This window comes from Muntiacus reevesi, chromosome 6, assembly GCF_963930625.1.
Source record: "Muntiacus reevesi chromosome 6, mMunRee1.1, whole genome shotgun sequence".
Lineage (NCBI taxonomy): Eukaryota > Metazoa > Chordata > Mammalia > Artiodactyla > Cervidae > Muntiacus > Muntiacus reevesi.
This window is the reverse complement of record NC_089254.1, coordinates 21,450,536-21,468,162: the sequence shown is the minus strand read 5'-3', so window position 1 is coordinate 21,468,162 and position 17,627 is coordinate 21,450,536. Positions and strand designations below refer to the sequence as shown.

General features: G+C 34.5%; 1 protein-coding gene across 2 annotated transcripts in view; it reads left to right on the top strand.

Annotated features, from left to right (window-relative positions):
• The window catches only part of DGKB (diacylglycerol kinase beta), an 804,553-nt gene that overhangs the window by 591,838 nt on the left and 195,088 nt on the right, over positions 1-17,627 (top strand). For both annotated transcript variants that reach the window (XM_065939288.1, XM_065939287.1), the window contains 2 exons: positions 1,982-2,072; positions 14,262-14,457. In XM_065939288.1, coding sequence (XP_065795360.1) covers positions 1,982-2,072; positions 14,262-14,457 — 287 coding nt within the window. The remainder of the gene's footprint in view (positions 1-1,981; positions 2,073-14,261; positions 14,458-17,627) is intronic.

Sequence of the window (17,627 nt, the reverse complement as noted above, 5' to 3'; positions counted from 1 at the left end):
TCGGTCATATTTAATTTAGAGAATTAGCTTTTTAATTATTTTATATGCCTGTAACTTTAACATTCTGAGCTCCTTAGAGACAAAGGTAATCATGTTCATAGTTATATCTTTAGGATAAACACAGAATATGGAAGTGAATGTTCTCACTGAAAGTTGTTGATTGCGTGAGTGATGAATAAATGAATCCAGGAAGGTTTGGATAAAAGGTCAAAAGAAAAGTATTATTAGAAAACTTGTTGAATGTAGAAAGACAATTCCAAACAGTCATAAAACATATACTAAATATTATTCAAAGATTGTCTAGAGACTATTTGATACTGAACAATGTCTTCCTATCAATTTATTAAATGATATATTTTTATGATAATGATGCATTAATAGGAAAATATTTTTAATTTTCCTAAATTTCAGCCAATGTGTAAAATTGTAAAGCTACATTTATTCTATAAAGTAGATTGTTTTCATTAATTTGACATAATCGTACATGTAGGCCTAGACCCACAGGTCTTACTGTTAAATGTTTGCTGTTGTTTTTTCTAACTAGTTATCATCTATTTCTATCTACTCAAGACATATTAAATCAGGCCATATCCACAGAAGACATTCTTGAGAAAAAGAATGATAATTCATAGTGCTAGAATCTTCTGAAACTTATCTTGGTTTTCAGATTATTGGCCTTAATATGGTGATTAATGCAAGCAAGGCAAGTGAAAGTTTTGTAAGCAAATAAAACCTTGTATGAAACTAAATATTATTGGATGTGTCTAGACAGATAAGATTATTTTTATAATTCCAAATTTTATATCAGAGAATTCTGTACAACACAGCATAACAATAAGCACTGCATGTCATCTTTTATAGCAAGTAATAGTATTTGCATTAAATAGTAAAGTCCTTTCCAAGTGTCTTTTTTAATTGTTGAAATGTTTTACACTCTAATGTGAAAAGCACATGTCAGTGTTTATAAAGAAAAAAATAGTTTGCTTTTGTAGAGACATTTTAATATCATTATAAAAATTTTATTTTGTTTTGCCTTCATGTGTGAAAACATATATCTCATTTTACCTGTATTTTCTTCTAATTGAAGGCATGACAGTGTTAGACTATGTATAATTAAAAACTGTAGCTTTTTGTGAAAATTAATTTTTAGATCCAATACTAACTAATATAAAAATCTAGTCATCCTTTGTACAATTACTTTAAATGATCAGTAATTTAAACACCTATACAAAGAAACAAAGATATGGTCACTGATTTCTGGGAGAAAATAAATTTTGAATATCTTAACTCCAGATTAAATACTGTAATAATTTAAAACTATATTTTCTTTGCAACTTTGTTATGCTGATAAAATATTGCTATTACTTCTTTAGTTCTTTCAGGCTGTATCATAATTTCCCACTGTCATTCATGTAACAGAGGACAGTATCTTTGATAATTGATAGTTATCTAAAAAATGCTAAATATTATTCTGTGGATAACTATTTTTTTCTTTTTAATATGCTTTCCAATCATGATAATTTCTAGTCAATGCATAGTCATCTAAAAAAATTGAGCATATTTAAGTTCAGTTTCCTGAAAAAGGGAAAAAAAAAGATCTCATGAAAAGTCTAGACTTTTTTCTCTCTCTCTCGTTATGATTACAGAGTGGCTGGTCTCAAATCAAGTTGTCTAAGAACTAGCTACAAATCATAAGCACTAAACCCATATTTTAAAATCTGAGCAACCACTATTATAGAAAAGGCAAAGATATACTTGAATCTGTCAGATCAACACATCCCTAAAATCCCCTCCAGGACAATCACTAATCTGACAATAGCACTTAAACTTTGAAAATTATGTGAGCATTTTTTACATAACGGATGGTACATGTCCTCACATCTTTTCTATCACTCATAATGCAAGACAGATCTACCCCATTTTAAAAAATCCCTTCTGTTATTAATAATTGCCTAAGCTGCTTCTTCCTTTCCTTTTTCAGAATGAAGAACAAATTTTGGTATTTTGAGTTTGGCACATCTGAAACTTTCTCAGCCACCTGCAAGAAGCTACATGAATCTGTAGAAATAGAAGTAAGAAAATGAATTCTCTTTATAATTCTATGAAATGGCTTGAGTTTATTAATTTGTTGTGATAGCCCATGAAAGAAGTTAGAATTTTAGCAATCCACATAGCTTTACCCAATATTCTAAAATGTCATTTCTGTCACTCATTGAAAATCTAGCACTATCTGAAATACTAATGTAAAGTGTGAGTATGCATTGTTTAATACAGGATAAAAGATTTGAGAGGTTGAAAACAACTGTAGATATCACTGGCTATAGTATGGATAGAAAGCTGTAAGATAAAAGAAAGTGCTTGAAGGGAAAGAAAAAAGTTGCAGAATGCATGAAAAAAACATTGTTTTTAGGTCTCAATATCATATAACCTTTAAAAATACATTTCACTAAAATTGTACTTACTTTCATGAATAAAGGTTAAAAAATATACTTTTCCATTCCCATTCATTAGCTAGATTTTCTTGGTTCCTGAGGTTGCCATTTCCCCGTTATATTTGTAGAAACTGAAAAAGTCAAGAGAGCGAAGATAGCAAGAAAAGCTAGACTTTAAAAAGGTTTGGAGCAAATATGTCTATCAAAATTAGATACATTGTAGGACTAAAAATTTTGGAGACAAGTTAGAAAATGACTTAGTTTTATTTAGAGATTTTTAGGGGTTAAAAAAAAGGAAATGTTACATTTTGATAAGTAGTAAAGACAAATGAAATGAACGGAATCATGAAACAAGGATGCCTAATGACTAGCTTATGTAAATTGAGAATTATTGGCTTTAACACTTTTCATTTTAAAAATAAACAACTTGTCAGCTGAGATCTAAATCTTATAGTGGCAACTTTTCAGGTAATAAGTTTGGTAGACAAAAGTAGTTAGGGACCACAGAGAAATATGATCATCTGGCTAGGTTTTTCATTATCCCAGCTTTCTGATTTACTGTTAATAATAATAACAACAGCAAAAGTGGTAGTAATTCAGACTATATCTCTACTGACTTTTACCTCATCATGATTTGTAAATAAATCAAAGTATTACAGGTAGAATTGATTGTCATGGTATGGGAAAGGCCCTTCATGACTGAATCAGCTCATAATCCTGAAAAGGATTATTATCACAAAAGGTGAAGGATTTGGGCTAACATGGACTTTCTGTGATTGCTATTAGTGATGATAAATGTGTGCATATGTAATATATATATACTGATATAGCTATTTGTGTATATGTATTTATAAAAATCTCCCTTTACCTTAGAAACTCATTATTTAAAAAATCATTATATAGTAGATTTTAAGTATTTTTGCCCTCAAAAACTGTTGCTTATTGAAAATCAGCAAAAGGCAACAATGGAAAGGAAAAATTGAAGTGTGGCTTTTGGTTGAATGTAGGATAAATACTGTGAAACCTCTTGCGCTTCTCTTCACCTTCACCTACCACTGAGCATAGACTGAACACAGACTGAACATAGATTGAAAAAAAGTCATCCGAGAGAGATACTTCATGTTCATGTTAGGTAAACTCACTATGGTAGTGATGTCTATTCTTCTCAACTTGAGCTAAAGGTTTAATGCAATCCCCAAATTCCAGCAAATTCTTTTGTGAATATAAAATTTGTGATTCTAAAATTTATCTGGAGAGTCAAAAGACCCAAATAGCCAAAACAATATTGAAGGAGAACAAAGTTGGAGCACTGACACTATCTGTCTTTAAGACTTGCTATAAACCTAGACAGCATATTAAAAAGCAGAGACATTACTTTGCCAACAAAGGTCCATCTGGTCAAGGCTATGGTTTTTCCAGTGGTCATGTGTGGATGTGAGAGTTGGACTATAAAGAAAGCTGAGTTCCAAAATATTGATGCTTTTGAACTATGGTGTTCAAGAAGACTCTTGAGAGTCCCTTGGACTGCAAGGAGATCCAACCAGTCCATCCTAAAGGAGATCAGTCCTGGTTGTTCATTGGAAGACTGAAGCTGAAACTCTAATACTTTGGCCACCTCATGCAAAGAGTTGACTCATTGAAAAAGACCCTGATGCTGGGAGGGATTGGGGGCAGGAGGAGAAGGGGACGACGGAGGATGAGATGGCTGGATGGCATCACTGACTTGATGGACATGAGTTTGAGTAAGCTCCAGGAGTTGGTGATGGACAGGGAGGCCTGACGTGCTGCGATTCATGGGATCGCAAAGAGTCAGACATGACTGAGCGATTGAACTAAACTGAACTGATAAAGTAATCAAAACAGTGTGATGTTGGTGAAAGAACAGACAAAACAAGGAAACAGTTTGTAGAACCCAGAAATATATTCCCATAAATATAATCACCTGTTCTTTGACAAATGAGGAAAGCCAATACAATGGAGAAGAGAAAGTTTTCAAACAAATAGTGCTGAGATGACTAGAAATCACAGACCAAAAAAAAAAAAAAACCCTCTTCACAGGCCTTCACCTTTAATAAAAATCACTGAAAATGGATCACAGAGCTAAATGTAAAATGCAAAACTCTAAAGCTTCTAGAAGGTAACATAGGAGGAAATCTAAATGGCCTTGGATATAATGATGCCTTTTCGATACAACACCAAAGGCACAAAACAAGAAAGAAATAATTGATAAGCCAGACTTCATTGAAATTAAAAACTTCTGGTTTTTGAAAGACAGTGTCAGGGGAATGAGAAAACATGTCACAGACTAAGCAATAATATTTGCAAAAGACATATTTGATAAAGAACTGTGTATATTCAAAACATACAGAGAACCCCTACAATTCAACGGTAAGAAAATAACCCTATTAAAACCTGGGCCAAAGACTTTAACTGATACCTCACCCAAGGAGATACACAGATGACAAATGAGCAGGTGAAATGACACTCCACATCATATTTCATAAGGAAAATGCAAACTCAAACAGCAGTGAAATTCTGCTACGCACCTATTAGGATATTGCTAAAACCAAAAGCTGGTGAGGATATGGAGCAATAGGGGGTCTAAATCATTTCTGTGGGAATGCAAAGTGGTACAGCCATTTTGGAAGAGAGTTTGGAAGTTACTTACAAAGCTAAACATGTCCTTACCGCATGATCCAACAATCATACTCTTTAGTACTTACCTAGAGGAGTCGAAAACATATGTACACACAAAAACATGCCCATGGATGTTAATAACAACTTACTTAATAATTGTCAGAACTTGGAGGCAAACAAGAGGTCCTTTAGCAGAGGAATGGAAAAATAAGTTGTGGTGTATCCAAATAGAATATTATTCAGTGCTGAAAAGCTACCAAACTGAAAAGACATGAAGGAAACTTAAATGCATCTCCCTAAGTGGAAGAAGTCATTGTGAAAAACCTGTATGCTGTATAATGCATATGATATTCTGGAAAAGATAAAACTATGAAGACAGTAAAAGATCAGTAATTGCCAGTTAAGGAGGAGGGAGGGAGGAACAGGCAAAGCACAGATTTTTAGGGCAATAAAATTGCTCTATGTGATATAATGATGGTGACTACATGTCATTATACATTTTTTCAAAGCCATAGAAGGTATACCAAGAGTGACCAAATAGAAACTATAAACTTTGGGTGATTATGAAGTGTTGAGGTAGGTTCATCAGTTGTAACAAATGTACCACTCGGATAGGGGATGATGATAGTGGGAGAGGCTATGCACTTGAGGAAGAGGAAGTATACAGGGTATGTCTGTACGTTCCCCTTAATTTTGCCATGATCCTTAAACTGCTCTAAAAAGTCAAGTCTTAATTTCCAAAAAGAAAATACATCAATCTACCATACAGTATTATGTTTGTCACAAAGTGAAAAATGTTCCAGGAAAAGTTTGTATCATATAGCAAAAGATGTGTGATGAAAATAAGTATGGAAAACATTGATTTTAACATTACAAGTGATAAGATTCAGTGATTTTGTTCCACCAAGCTTTACATCTTGAGAAGAACTCTTTAGGGTCGTGTTTCTACATGTCCTCCAAGTCTGGCTTCCCAGCTCCACATTTACTGCCTTATTCTAGCCACCACTAGAGTAGCATTTATTAAGTCAGAGCCAGCATTGTGCACTCCTCATTCTATTGTTGTATATCTTGAAATACTGTTATAATTTGTATGCATTTATCTTACTTCTAAACTTGGTTTGTGTGTGTGTTTGTGTGTATGGATGATGATGTAAAATCTGCTTCTTTACTCACTTTTTAATGAATCCAGTCTATCATATTAGCAGAATATACGCCTTTGTACCCTCAAGGTTACTTCCTAATTAAATATAATAAAAACAGCAATTTGGAAATTTGATTCTGCTTGCTCTTGCTTCCTGTTTGGCCTAAAATTATACCAACTATGGTTTGAAAATATATAACAGAATAAAAGCACTTCAGTACAAGAGTACCTCAAGTAAGATATATATTTTAATGACAGCTTCTTCAAAACAAACCATTTGCTGTGTGACCCTTTATTTCACATCTCTTTTTTATTTAGGAAGCTCTTTTTTTTCCCAAAGAAGGTGAGTATTTGGAATGATATTAATGTCAAGGGGTAATAGGGTGTGCTGAAGTCCATGGGGTTGCAGAGTCAGACATGACTGACTGAAAAATAATAGTTGATAATAATAACAATTAAGGTTTATCAATTATTAAGTATACCTCATGCTTGGTGCTAAGCAATGTACATCCATTACCTGATTTACTCTTCTCCCAAATCCTTTCATTTAAAGAGATTCTATTGTTTCTTTACCACAGAGACACATATGAGCATTTTATTTCGTAATTTAATAAAACAACAAGAATTGTATTGCTTGCTGCCAAAATATTTAAATCTAAGGAAACAAATCAATTGGAGAAATAATAGACACACACACACACACACACACACACACACACACACACACACACACACACATATATTTTTGTTGTTCAGTCACTAAGTCGCGTCTGACTCTGCAACCCAATGGACTGCAGCATGCCAGCCTTCCCTATCCTTCACTGTGTCTTGGAGTTTGCTCAAATACAGTGAAAGAGATTTAACGAAGGTGAAATTTTTAACTTGAAGAGTTTCAGTTATCTTCTAACTTCATAACAAAATATAAAAAAATATAAACAATGAAATGAATAGTTTAAATTTACAAGATAATATATTAAAAGCAACATTTCTATTAAACTATTTGGAGCATGGATATGTACCTAACACTCTCATGTCATCAACTGAGATTGAAGTTTACGAAGTTCATGAATTTTGAATTTACTCTTTGTACCGGCAAAGTTCATGAGAGAATAAAATGCCCCCTACTCCAAAGTATTTCAGTCTTTTGGTATTTGGTGAGACTTGGAAGGATGGTATATTTTAAGGCCAAAACTTCCATCCAGCAATCCTGAGCTTTGTCTTAATGATTGAAACATAAAACTTAAACATTTCCATAAAACCTAAATGAGTTCAGGAATTAACAAATTACAAGAAGTGTGTCAGGGACACAAAGTTAATCAGCAGAATTAGAAAGACAAGATTCTGGTTGATCAGTAACCCAGAAAGCACAGTTATTAAAGGCAGTAAGGCAGATTTTCAGAGCTTCATTTATGCCCCATATATCAAAATCATCCTCGATGATATGTCAGCATGTACTTAGAGAACCTGAGCCCAGCCTTCCCCCTCCAAAAGACTATCTTGGAGTGGGAGAAATAAAACTTGTGGATGAACATTTTTTCTTAAGCCCTTTATGAGGCATAGTTGACATACATAACGCTATACATATTTAATGTAGACAACTTGATAAGTTTGGAGAAAAGAAATACCATAGAATTATCATAATCAAAGCCATTAACATCTCATCACCTCCCAAAGTATCTCCTTACCCTCTTTCCGTATGTGTGTTTTTGTGTGTGTGTGTGTGTGCGTACACATATGTGAAAAGAACAGTCAAAAGATCTTCCCTCGCTTCTGAAGCTACGCAGGTGTTTTGTTTTTTGATTTTTTTTTTTTTTTTTGGCAATGCAATTCTAGAAGCAGAAATAAAGGGAAACAGTAAGATGTGGACCTCAACCAAGATGATCATAGGAAACAAAAATTGAATTCATTAAGTCCAAAGCAAACAAACAAAAGAATACCTCCTTATTCCAGGAAAGAATGAGAAATGTGGTGGGGGGTCAGAGAGAGTTAACCATTTCATTAAGATAAATATATTTTATATTTTCTTACTGAGGAGGGTGAGGAAGAAATGAGACAGGTAAAAAGTAAGCAACAGGTGAAATTTATACATTTACCAGAAGTTATTTTTAATAGCTTTTAGTGAGAAATTTAATATCCCAACTATGATTTCTGACTTTCACAGAATCTCCTAAAAGGAGAAACATGTAAAATTAAGGTGGTTTTCTGTTAATACTTATGGCTAGTGCTTGATATCTTGAACCCAGAGTACTGTTGTTATTGTCAACATGCTCAGCAGCTGTGTATGTGCATACATGGTACCAGTTTCAAATATTCCTATTTCCCAGGGATGCAGGTGTGCTGCCATCTTCCTCTCCTTTGCCTGCTGTCTCCCATTCCACTGTAAAAAAAACTATGCGATTCTCTGTAATTAGCACTTTTATCACCATCACCAGAATACCAGCTAATACTAAAATTACCTCAAAGGCATTCTGAGTCCCTATGTTACACTGTGTTTTATGGATAATACTTTTAAAATGCATTTCAAAAGGCACGGAGCTTAATCACTGGTGAAATACAGAGTACCGCAGCCTTCGAATATCAGAAGTCCTGTTGAGCCACTCGTGTGTACGTGTCTGTTTTAACTTGTAGGTTTGCTGCTGTAGTTCTCTGTAATGTAATTCTGTCCTATGAATTACCTATAACTTTGCAGAAACTTTTAAAAATCTAAGTCATCTTACACCATGCCATTTTAAACAATGAGTAAAGCAATGTTTTATGTTTTATTAAGTAAGATTATGAATAATTTTTATCTGACCTGGGCATAGAATTAAACTCACTATGAAAAAATATTTACAGTTTATCATTAATCATATCTCATCAGAGTTATTATGCACACTTATTGCTCTTCAAAGTTCTTGACATGTTTTCAGTGCTCGTTAACTGAATCTCAAACACTAAAATCACATATAAAAATTTGTCTTTATAAACTTCTATGTAGTGTGGTGCATGGTATATTTATAATCTAGGATTAAAATATATTTGAAGAAAAATGTAAACCATTTTCTTTTCTTTTTGGTAAATTTGCCTCTAGAATAAGATCTTCCGTTTCAAAACTGAAATGAGTGGACAGTGGCCTGACAACCTTGCACTCTGCAAATGGCGCCTAGAGCACTATATGTTAATGACCTTTCTTCAGCATAATAAAAATATTCAGGATTTATTGACTCATTGAGGCTGTTAGCTTTTAAATTCTTTTCCTCTGTAGCTACCTTTTTTTTTTTTTTTTTTTTTTTTTAATATTATTTTATTAGTTGGAGGCCAATCACTTTACAACATTTCAGTGGGTTTTGTCATACATTGACATGAATCAGCCATATAGTTACATGTATTCCCCATCCCGATCCCCCCTCCCACCTCCCTCCCCACCCGACTCCTCAGGGTCCTCCCAGTGCACCAGGCCCGAGCACCTGACTCATGTATCCCACCTGGGCTGGTGGTCCGTTTCACCATAGATAATATACATGCTGTTCTTTCAAAACATCCCACCCTCACGTTCTCCCACAGAGTTCAAAAGTCTGTTCTGTATTTCTGTGTCTCTTTTTCTGTTTTGCATATAGGGTTATCGCCACCATCTATCTAAATTCCGTATATATGTGTTAGTATACTGTAATGTTCTTTATCTTTCTGACTTACTTCACTCTGTATAATGGGCTCCAGTTTCATCCATCTCATTAGAACTGATTCAAATGAATTCTTTTTAACGGCTGAGTAATATTCCATGGTGTATATGTACCACAGCTTCCTTATCCATTCATCTGCTGATGGGCATCTAGGTTGCTTCCATGTCCTGGCTATTATAAACAGTGCTGCGATGAACATTGGGGTGCACGTGTCTCTTTCAGATCTGGATTCCTCAGTGTGTATGCCCAGAAGTGGTATTGCTGGGTCATATGGCAGTTCTATTTCCAGTTTTTTAAGAAATCTCCACACTGTTTTCCATAGTGGCTGTACTAGTTTGCATTCCCACCAACAGTGTAAGAGGGTTCCCTTTTCTCCACACCCTCTCCAGCATTTATTGCTTGTAGACTTTTGGATAGCAGCCATCCTGACTGGCGTGTAATGGTACCTCATTGTGGTTTTGATTTGCATTTCTAGAGCTAATTAATGAATATAGTAAAGTTGCAGGATATAAAATTAACACACAGAAATCCCTTGCATTCCTATACACTAACAATGAAAAAACAGAAAGAGAAATTAAGGAAACAATACCATTCACCATTGCAACAAAAAGAATAAAATACTTAGGAGTATATCTACCTAAAGAAACAAAAGACCTATACATAGAAAACTATAAAACACTGATGAAAGAAATCAAAGAGGACACAAACAGTTGGAGAAACATACCGTGTTCATGGATTGGAAGAATCAATATTGTCAAAATGGCTATTCTACCCAAAGCAATCTATAGATTCAATGCAATCCCTATCAAGCTACCAACGGTATTTTTCACAGAATTAGAACAAATAATTTCACAATTTGTATGGAAATACAAAAAACCTCGAATAGCCAAAGTAATCTTGAGAAAGAAGAATGGAACTGGAGGAATCAACCTGCCTGACTTCAGACTCTACTACAAAGCCACAGTCATCAAGACAGTATGGTACTGGCACAAAGACAGAAATATAGATCAATGGAACAGAATAGAAAGCCCAGAGATAAATCCACGAACCTATGGACAGCTTATCTTTGACAAAGGAGGCAAGGATATACAATGGAAAAAAGACAATCTCTTTAACAAGTGGTGCTGGGAAAACTGGTTAACCACTTGTAAAAGAATGAAACTAGAACACTTCCTAACACCATACACAAAAATAAACTCAAAATGGATTAAAGATCTAAATGTAAGACCAGAAACTATAAAACTCCTAGAGGAGAACATAGGCAAAACACTCTCCGACATAAATCACAGCAAGATCTTCTATGACCCACCTCCCAGAATATTGGAAATAAAAGCAAAAATAAACAAATGGGACTTAATGAAAATTAAAAGCTTTTGCACAACAAAGGAAACTATAAGTAAGGTGAAAAGACAGCCCTCAGATTGGGAGAAAATAATAACAAATGAGGAAACAGACAAAGGATTAATCTCAAAAATATACAAGCAACTCCTGAAGCTCAATTCCAGAAAAATAAACGACCCAATCAAAAAATGGGCCAAAGAACTAAACAGACATTTCTCCAAAGAAGACATACAGATGGCTAACAAACACATGAAAAGATGCTCAACATCACTCATCATCAGAGAAATGTAGCTACCTTTTTAAAAATCATAAATCTTCCAAGTGGATGAAAATATTATCTGACACTTGTTTATATTTCATAGCCTTCACCTCAGCTTTTATTTCCGTGCACTCAACTGGTATGCTACAACTCCTGGTCTCCATCAGAACCAGCTCTGGAAATTTCCAGACTAATCAACACAGCGTTAAAGCCAACAGAGGAAGGTAGCCTGGGGTCAAGAACTAGTGGAAACAAATTATTAATAAGTAGGCATTTATGTAAGAACATTGTCTGGCTCTCATAGGAACCTCAGTGTTCTTCATCGGTCCTCCTTCTTCGAGATTTCTTAAGGGATTTTTCCACTTTTTAGAGAGCTGCTTACTATTTCCTTAAACCTACACGTGACAAGACTATGAAGAGTGAAAACATGAATAATAGTATACACTGATGTTTTTCAGTTGTCACATGTGATTCCCTGAGTTCAATTAAAAGCAAACAAAAAAACAAAAAAACCTATTTGCAACATGCTCTCCTTTTCTGCAGATGAACAAAGGAATTCTCCTTCAGTAATTCTGAAAGTAGCTCCGCACAGTGGGGTTCAGAGGCCCAGTCAAGTAATTGTCTTAGCGCACTGCCTGCTGTGTTCAATATTGAGTGAGAATGGAAGCCAGGCCCCAACTCCAGCTTATTTCACAATTCTTCTGTTATTTAAATGATTTTAGTCAGTTTGGGGGAAGCCAGACCTTTATAAATTAACAGCAGGGAAATACCAAAGGTGTCAGATTGCATATTTATCATCTTTTTCGTGTAATACTTAAATATGTATTAAGAAGTGACTGACATAAATTAGGCAGATTTCAGAAGCCACAGGCCGTGGCTTGTAGAGGACCCCCTTCTGCTTGACATTTCATCCTTGTCAAAGATCAAATTATTTTAATTTAGGCTGCAAATTATAAGGAATGAAGACTTCTTTGTGGGAATTCCCTGTGGTAATCTGACTTTTGTTGTTACTGCTGCTTGTCAGCGTGCAAAAGATATAATATGCATGCAAATAAGGTTAAAAAATATGTACTATCTAATTATCCAGCCAGTACATTCCACTTGAAGACAGTGGGAGGCCTGGCACACAGTATGTGTTTGATTCATTGAGGCCTGCAGGGTATTTACACAAGATTACTTTTAATTATGAAATTAATATCTGTTTATCTAGAATATATAGCAGTAAGTGAGTATACACATGAGCAGAATTCTTTAGTAAAAAGAAATCGTCTTAATTTAATATATGAAAAGAAGGGGGAAAAATCAGTTGTTTCTAAGGGGGAAAAAAAAGGCATCACCCAGATCTTGGTTTCACCCTCGTTGAAACAAATTGAATGAAAACTTGGCACCTTCTCTAGAATTTGTTTCTAGCTCCTCCAAGTAGGCTCAAGATGTGTTGCTTTATTTCACAGTTTTTATATCTTAGTGAACAAGATACAGTGTTAGATTCAGTATGATTAGGAAAATGTGGGAGAAGAGAGGGTTTGTGGTTTTTTCTTTCTTTTTTTTTTTTTGCAATTTATTTTTTTGTTTTTTATAATTTTGGTGGCAGATTATCTCTTCTGAGTTCACAAATCAATGATTGCTATTTGAAAGAAAATGATGAAATTTTGTCCACATTTTTTTCTGTAATAAAAACACAGCAAATAAACAATCCCATTGAAGCTATACTTTAATATATGAAGTTCATATTCCTAACAATGTTTACTTGTGAGGCATAGTGTTACTTACTGGTAAAGCAAGTTAATCTGCTCATATTAACTTCTAACTAAAAATGGCAGAGGAATATCTGGGATATAGTTATAAATGACTCTAACAATCATTTCAGAAAACCCAAAGCAAATGAATAAGTAACAATACTTTAAAAATACAGTATGGCCTTGTCACTTCCCACCCATATCCATTAGCGGAAATGTATAGAAAATTTGAAAAAGTAAACAGGGACCTCTCTGAATAAGTGTTGTCTGGTAGAATGTTTCCTATTCTGTGCAGTCAGAATGGTGAAGGATGTCTTATCACCCAGCACGCAAAAAATCTGGCTGGACTAACTGATTTCACTTTTCAGTCTTTTGTTACAGCAGTTCCGAGTTATGACAGGTTGGGAATTCCTTTTACTGCTGCTGATCTTGGCATTTCCTTTGTTCAGCCTCTCTGCTCCTCCATACTCATCTAAATAGCTGTGCATCTCTCTGCCTTTGACACTGTGCCTGGAACTTAATCTAGTCCAGGAAAATATCCTTGGCCACTTGAGTGTAGTTCATATCTCTTTGAATTACCTTCTCTTTTCGGAAGTCTTTAAGCCACTTCTTTCTCTGCTCCCCCAAAATGAGACCCTGAATTATGAATTCTGTTTCTTAATTTTCCCCCAATAATACCTTGCCTTGTGTTCTAAATAGGAAGCAGTCATTAAAATTTCGGCCTGAAATGTGACCAGACTTAACAGAGTCAACCTCTTTGTAACACATTGGAAATCTGCAGCTCATTATATATGCAGACACTAAAGTGTGCCTTTCAAAGGTGTTTTGTAAACAAAGATACATCAGTGACTTAATTTGATCATTTTTAAAGACTATTCATGATACCTGTTATTGACTGCTTTGTCGTTTATATTGACCTTTAGGATAACCATTTAAGTGTTCCAAAAGGTTAATTTAGAAAGGATAAAATTATAGATTTTAAAATTCTTACCAAAAGATGAAAAAATGCAAAAGATGAAATCATATTGTTTCTCTTCTTTTCATCTTTCTGATCAGTGTGATGGAGTACAGATTGATTTAATAAACATCTCTCTGGAAGGAATTGCTATTTTGAATATACCAAGCATGCATGGAGGGTCCAATCTTTGGGGAGAGTCAAAGAAAAGACGAAGCCATCGCCGAATAGAGAAAAAAGGGTCTGACAAGAGGACCACGCTCATAGATGCCAAAGAGTTGAAGTTTGCAAGTCAAGGTAAGTTTTCTAACATTTAATTGTTTAATGGCTTAATAATTAGCTCTTGAATGCTACTCTAAAATGAAAGGGTTTTCCATTTCTCTATACATATTTATGTGGTTATATTTTTAACGATATGAGATATACAAGTGAGATTGTTATATAATAATAGATTCTAAAAGTCATGTATAAACTGGCTATATTTTCATGGACTTTTTCTCCTTTATTCTCCTTTTCTGGATATAGTTCTTTACACAGGAAGTAAAATGTATGTGAGTTTTTAGTACATTATAATATAGGATGTATTATACATTAAATTCTAGAATGTGGTCATCTTGGTTAAGATGTTTGAGTTGCTATAACCAGGGCCTAGATTAACACTTTTCCTGAGGTGTGTTGCGAGTTTTATTCTTGGCTTTCTTACATGAAGCTGTTGTCATAAGCATCATATATAATGGCATGTTTAAATATCCCATGGTCAGTTTTGATTATCTGCTTCTGGTTTTCCAGAAATTTAGTAAAACTTGGAATGCCTGGAAAACAAAAGGTAAAAGGGCTAACAAAATAGGGTGCAATAGTGATGGATTAATTTTCAGTTCTATTGAAATATAATTCACATTGAGACATGACAACTAATTCTTGTTGATAGATTTTACAAAGACACCAAATCGGTGGTATTCTAATAATTGATCATGTCCCAGTTTATTTGTAGTATCCATACTATTTTTTTAGCCTTCAAGAATTTACCTAAAACCACTGATGGCATTCAGAGGGCCAAGAAAACATATTGGCCCAGTCATGTGTAGCAAAGACAAAATGGGAAGTGGTTACAAACTTACGGGATAAATAAAGTAAATAAAAATTTGTTTTTTAAATAAAGAAAATGTGAGCATGGTTGATCAGCCTGATGCTGGTGGGAAGTAGCTTCATGTTTTGGTGTTTTCAGGTTTCTGATTCAAGTTTCAGTAGAGACTTCGGTAATGTGGAATTTGGTGACCATGAAGGAGGAAAAAAACTGACAAGAGGAAGCAATTAAGTATCCTCTTGAAAGTATTTATTACAACCTGCAAATAACAGAAAGTTTTTATGCCCATTAAATGTATTGGTGATCCTAAAAAGACAAATCTTGTAGAATTGTGGAATTTAATGCAAGAACGTTTGTACCAAATTAATTAAAAAGTTTTATATTCAGAATGAGTTAAACTGTATGAAAACATGGAGAAAAATGGTTTTTGGAGAGATACATAGAAAAAATGAATCAATTTTTGCTATAGGAATTTTAAAATGAGGGGAATTAGATATAACTATTTATTTCTAGGAGTTGTTGACACTAATAATGTAGATTTCTAAAAAGATTCCTAAAAAATTTCTAAGTTTAAAAATTAGTTCAAGAACCATACTAAGACCAAAGCTAAAAATCTCTGCTTCTATCTCTAGGAAGCAATGAGTACATATAATAATATAGACCTCAGAGTTAAAAAAGAAATTCTATATATATGTGTGTGTGTATAATATGTATGTAATAATTTCTACATTTATTTTTTTTTCTGTTTTATCACTATATGTTAATACTTGGCATGTCCTTTGCATGGAGACATTTTAGGTGTGTATCTGAATTGATTCTCAATGCTCAGCTGCCAACTATGTTTACCCAATGAGATGTTGAAGTTTGTAAAACTCATGGCTTTGTGCCATCAGGATAAGTGTCTGTAGACTCACTATGGATCTAGCATCTCGGGTGGTGCTAGAGGTAATGAACCTGCCTGCCAGTGCAGGGGGCATAAGAGTCACGGATTGATCCCTGGGTCAGGAAGATCCTCTGGAGTAGGAATGCAACCCACTCCAGTATTCTTGCCTGGAAAATCCATGGGTAGAGGAACCTGGTGGGCTTCAGTCCATGGGGTCGCAAAGAGTCAGACACAACTAAAGTGACTTAACACATACTCACGACCTCATTCATCCCCCCTGTATGCTGAGGAATACACGTTTGGAGAGAAGAACAGACAGATCAGCCAAAAGTATAGACTGTCAGTCTGCCTATAACTCTAGAAAAAGGTCTCTCTCTTCCCATCCTGTCTTCTTGCTTTGTACTATGAAACTATTGGGAAACTTGGGAAAGAAAGAAAGAAGAACCTACAGAGTTTGTGACTTAGTTTGTTTTCTCAGTACAAGTGAGTGAAGTCGCTCAGTCGTGTCCGACTCTTTGCAACCCCATGAACTGTATCCTACCAGGCTCCTCTGTTGACGGGATTTTCCAGGCAAAAATACTGGAGTGGGTTGCCATTTCCTTCTCCAGGAGATCTTCCTGACCAAGGGATTGAACCCGGGTCTCCCACATTGCAGGCAGATGCTTTACCGTCTGGGGCACCAGGAAGTACAAAGATGAGGAAGAACATCAGAAATCAGCGTTTCCGAAAGTTGTTGTATTAGTACAAAAGCTGCTTTATAATGGGTTTGACGAAATGGTTTTTCTCCTCTCTGTACCAGCTTTGCTTGTGAGTTTGGGTTTAGTTTTACTTCAGGATCAGTATGCTTGCTCAGGCACTCAGCTGTGTGCACCTCTTCATGACCCCATGGACTGTAGCCCACCAGGCTCCTCTGTCTGTAGAATTTTCCATGCAAGAACACTGGAGCAGGTTCATGCTTAAAATTACCTTATCAGCTGAATATTTTTTAAAAGATTTCTATATTAACCAGTCTTTTCTTTTATTAGTTTTATCAAGATTTTTTCATTTTGATATGTTTCACAACAGAATAGTTAAGAATATCTCAAGATATTTCTAAGTTTTGATTTCACATTTATTCTATCAATTCTTATATGTTATACTTAATTATCAGAAATGAAAGAAACTTACTACTTAAAATATTCGCATGTATCCCTCTTTGAAATGGTAATTGTTTCTATCATTTGATCTTGTTTTCAAATTCTTGATGTCGAAATTATAGTATTAAAGGTCAATCAGTATTTTAAATCTAGCTGTATTTTCAAATTTACATAAATGGACAGGTATTGTGTGTAGAATGAAATATAGAGAATATAATTCTAGTCCAACAAGTTTTCTTGTTTAACCTTGGTTCAAATTAATAATTTCAGTCTTAGAAAGATGGAATTAAATAAATTAAATAGGTTAACAGTTTAAATTTCTTCTTTTTAAGATGCACTTCTTTAAACATTAACTAGCAACTTT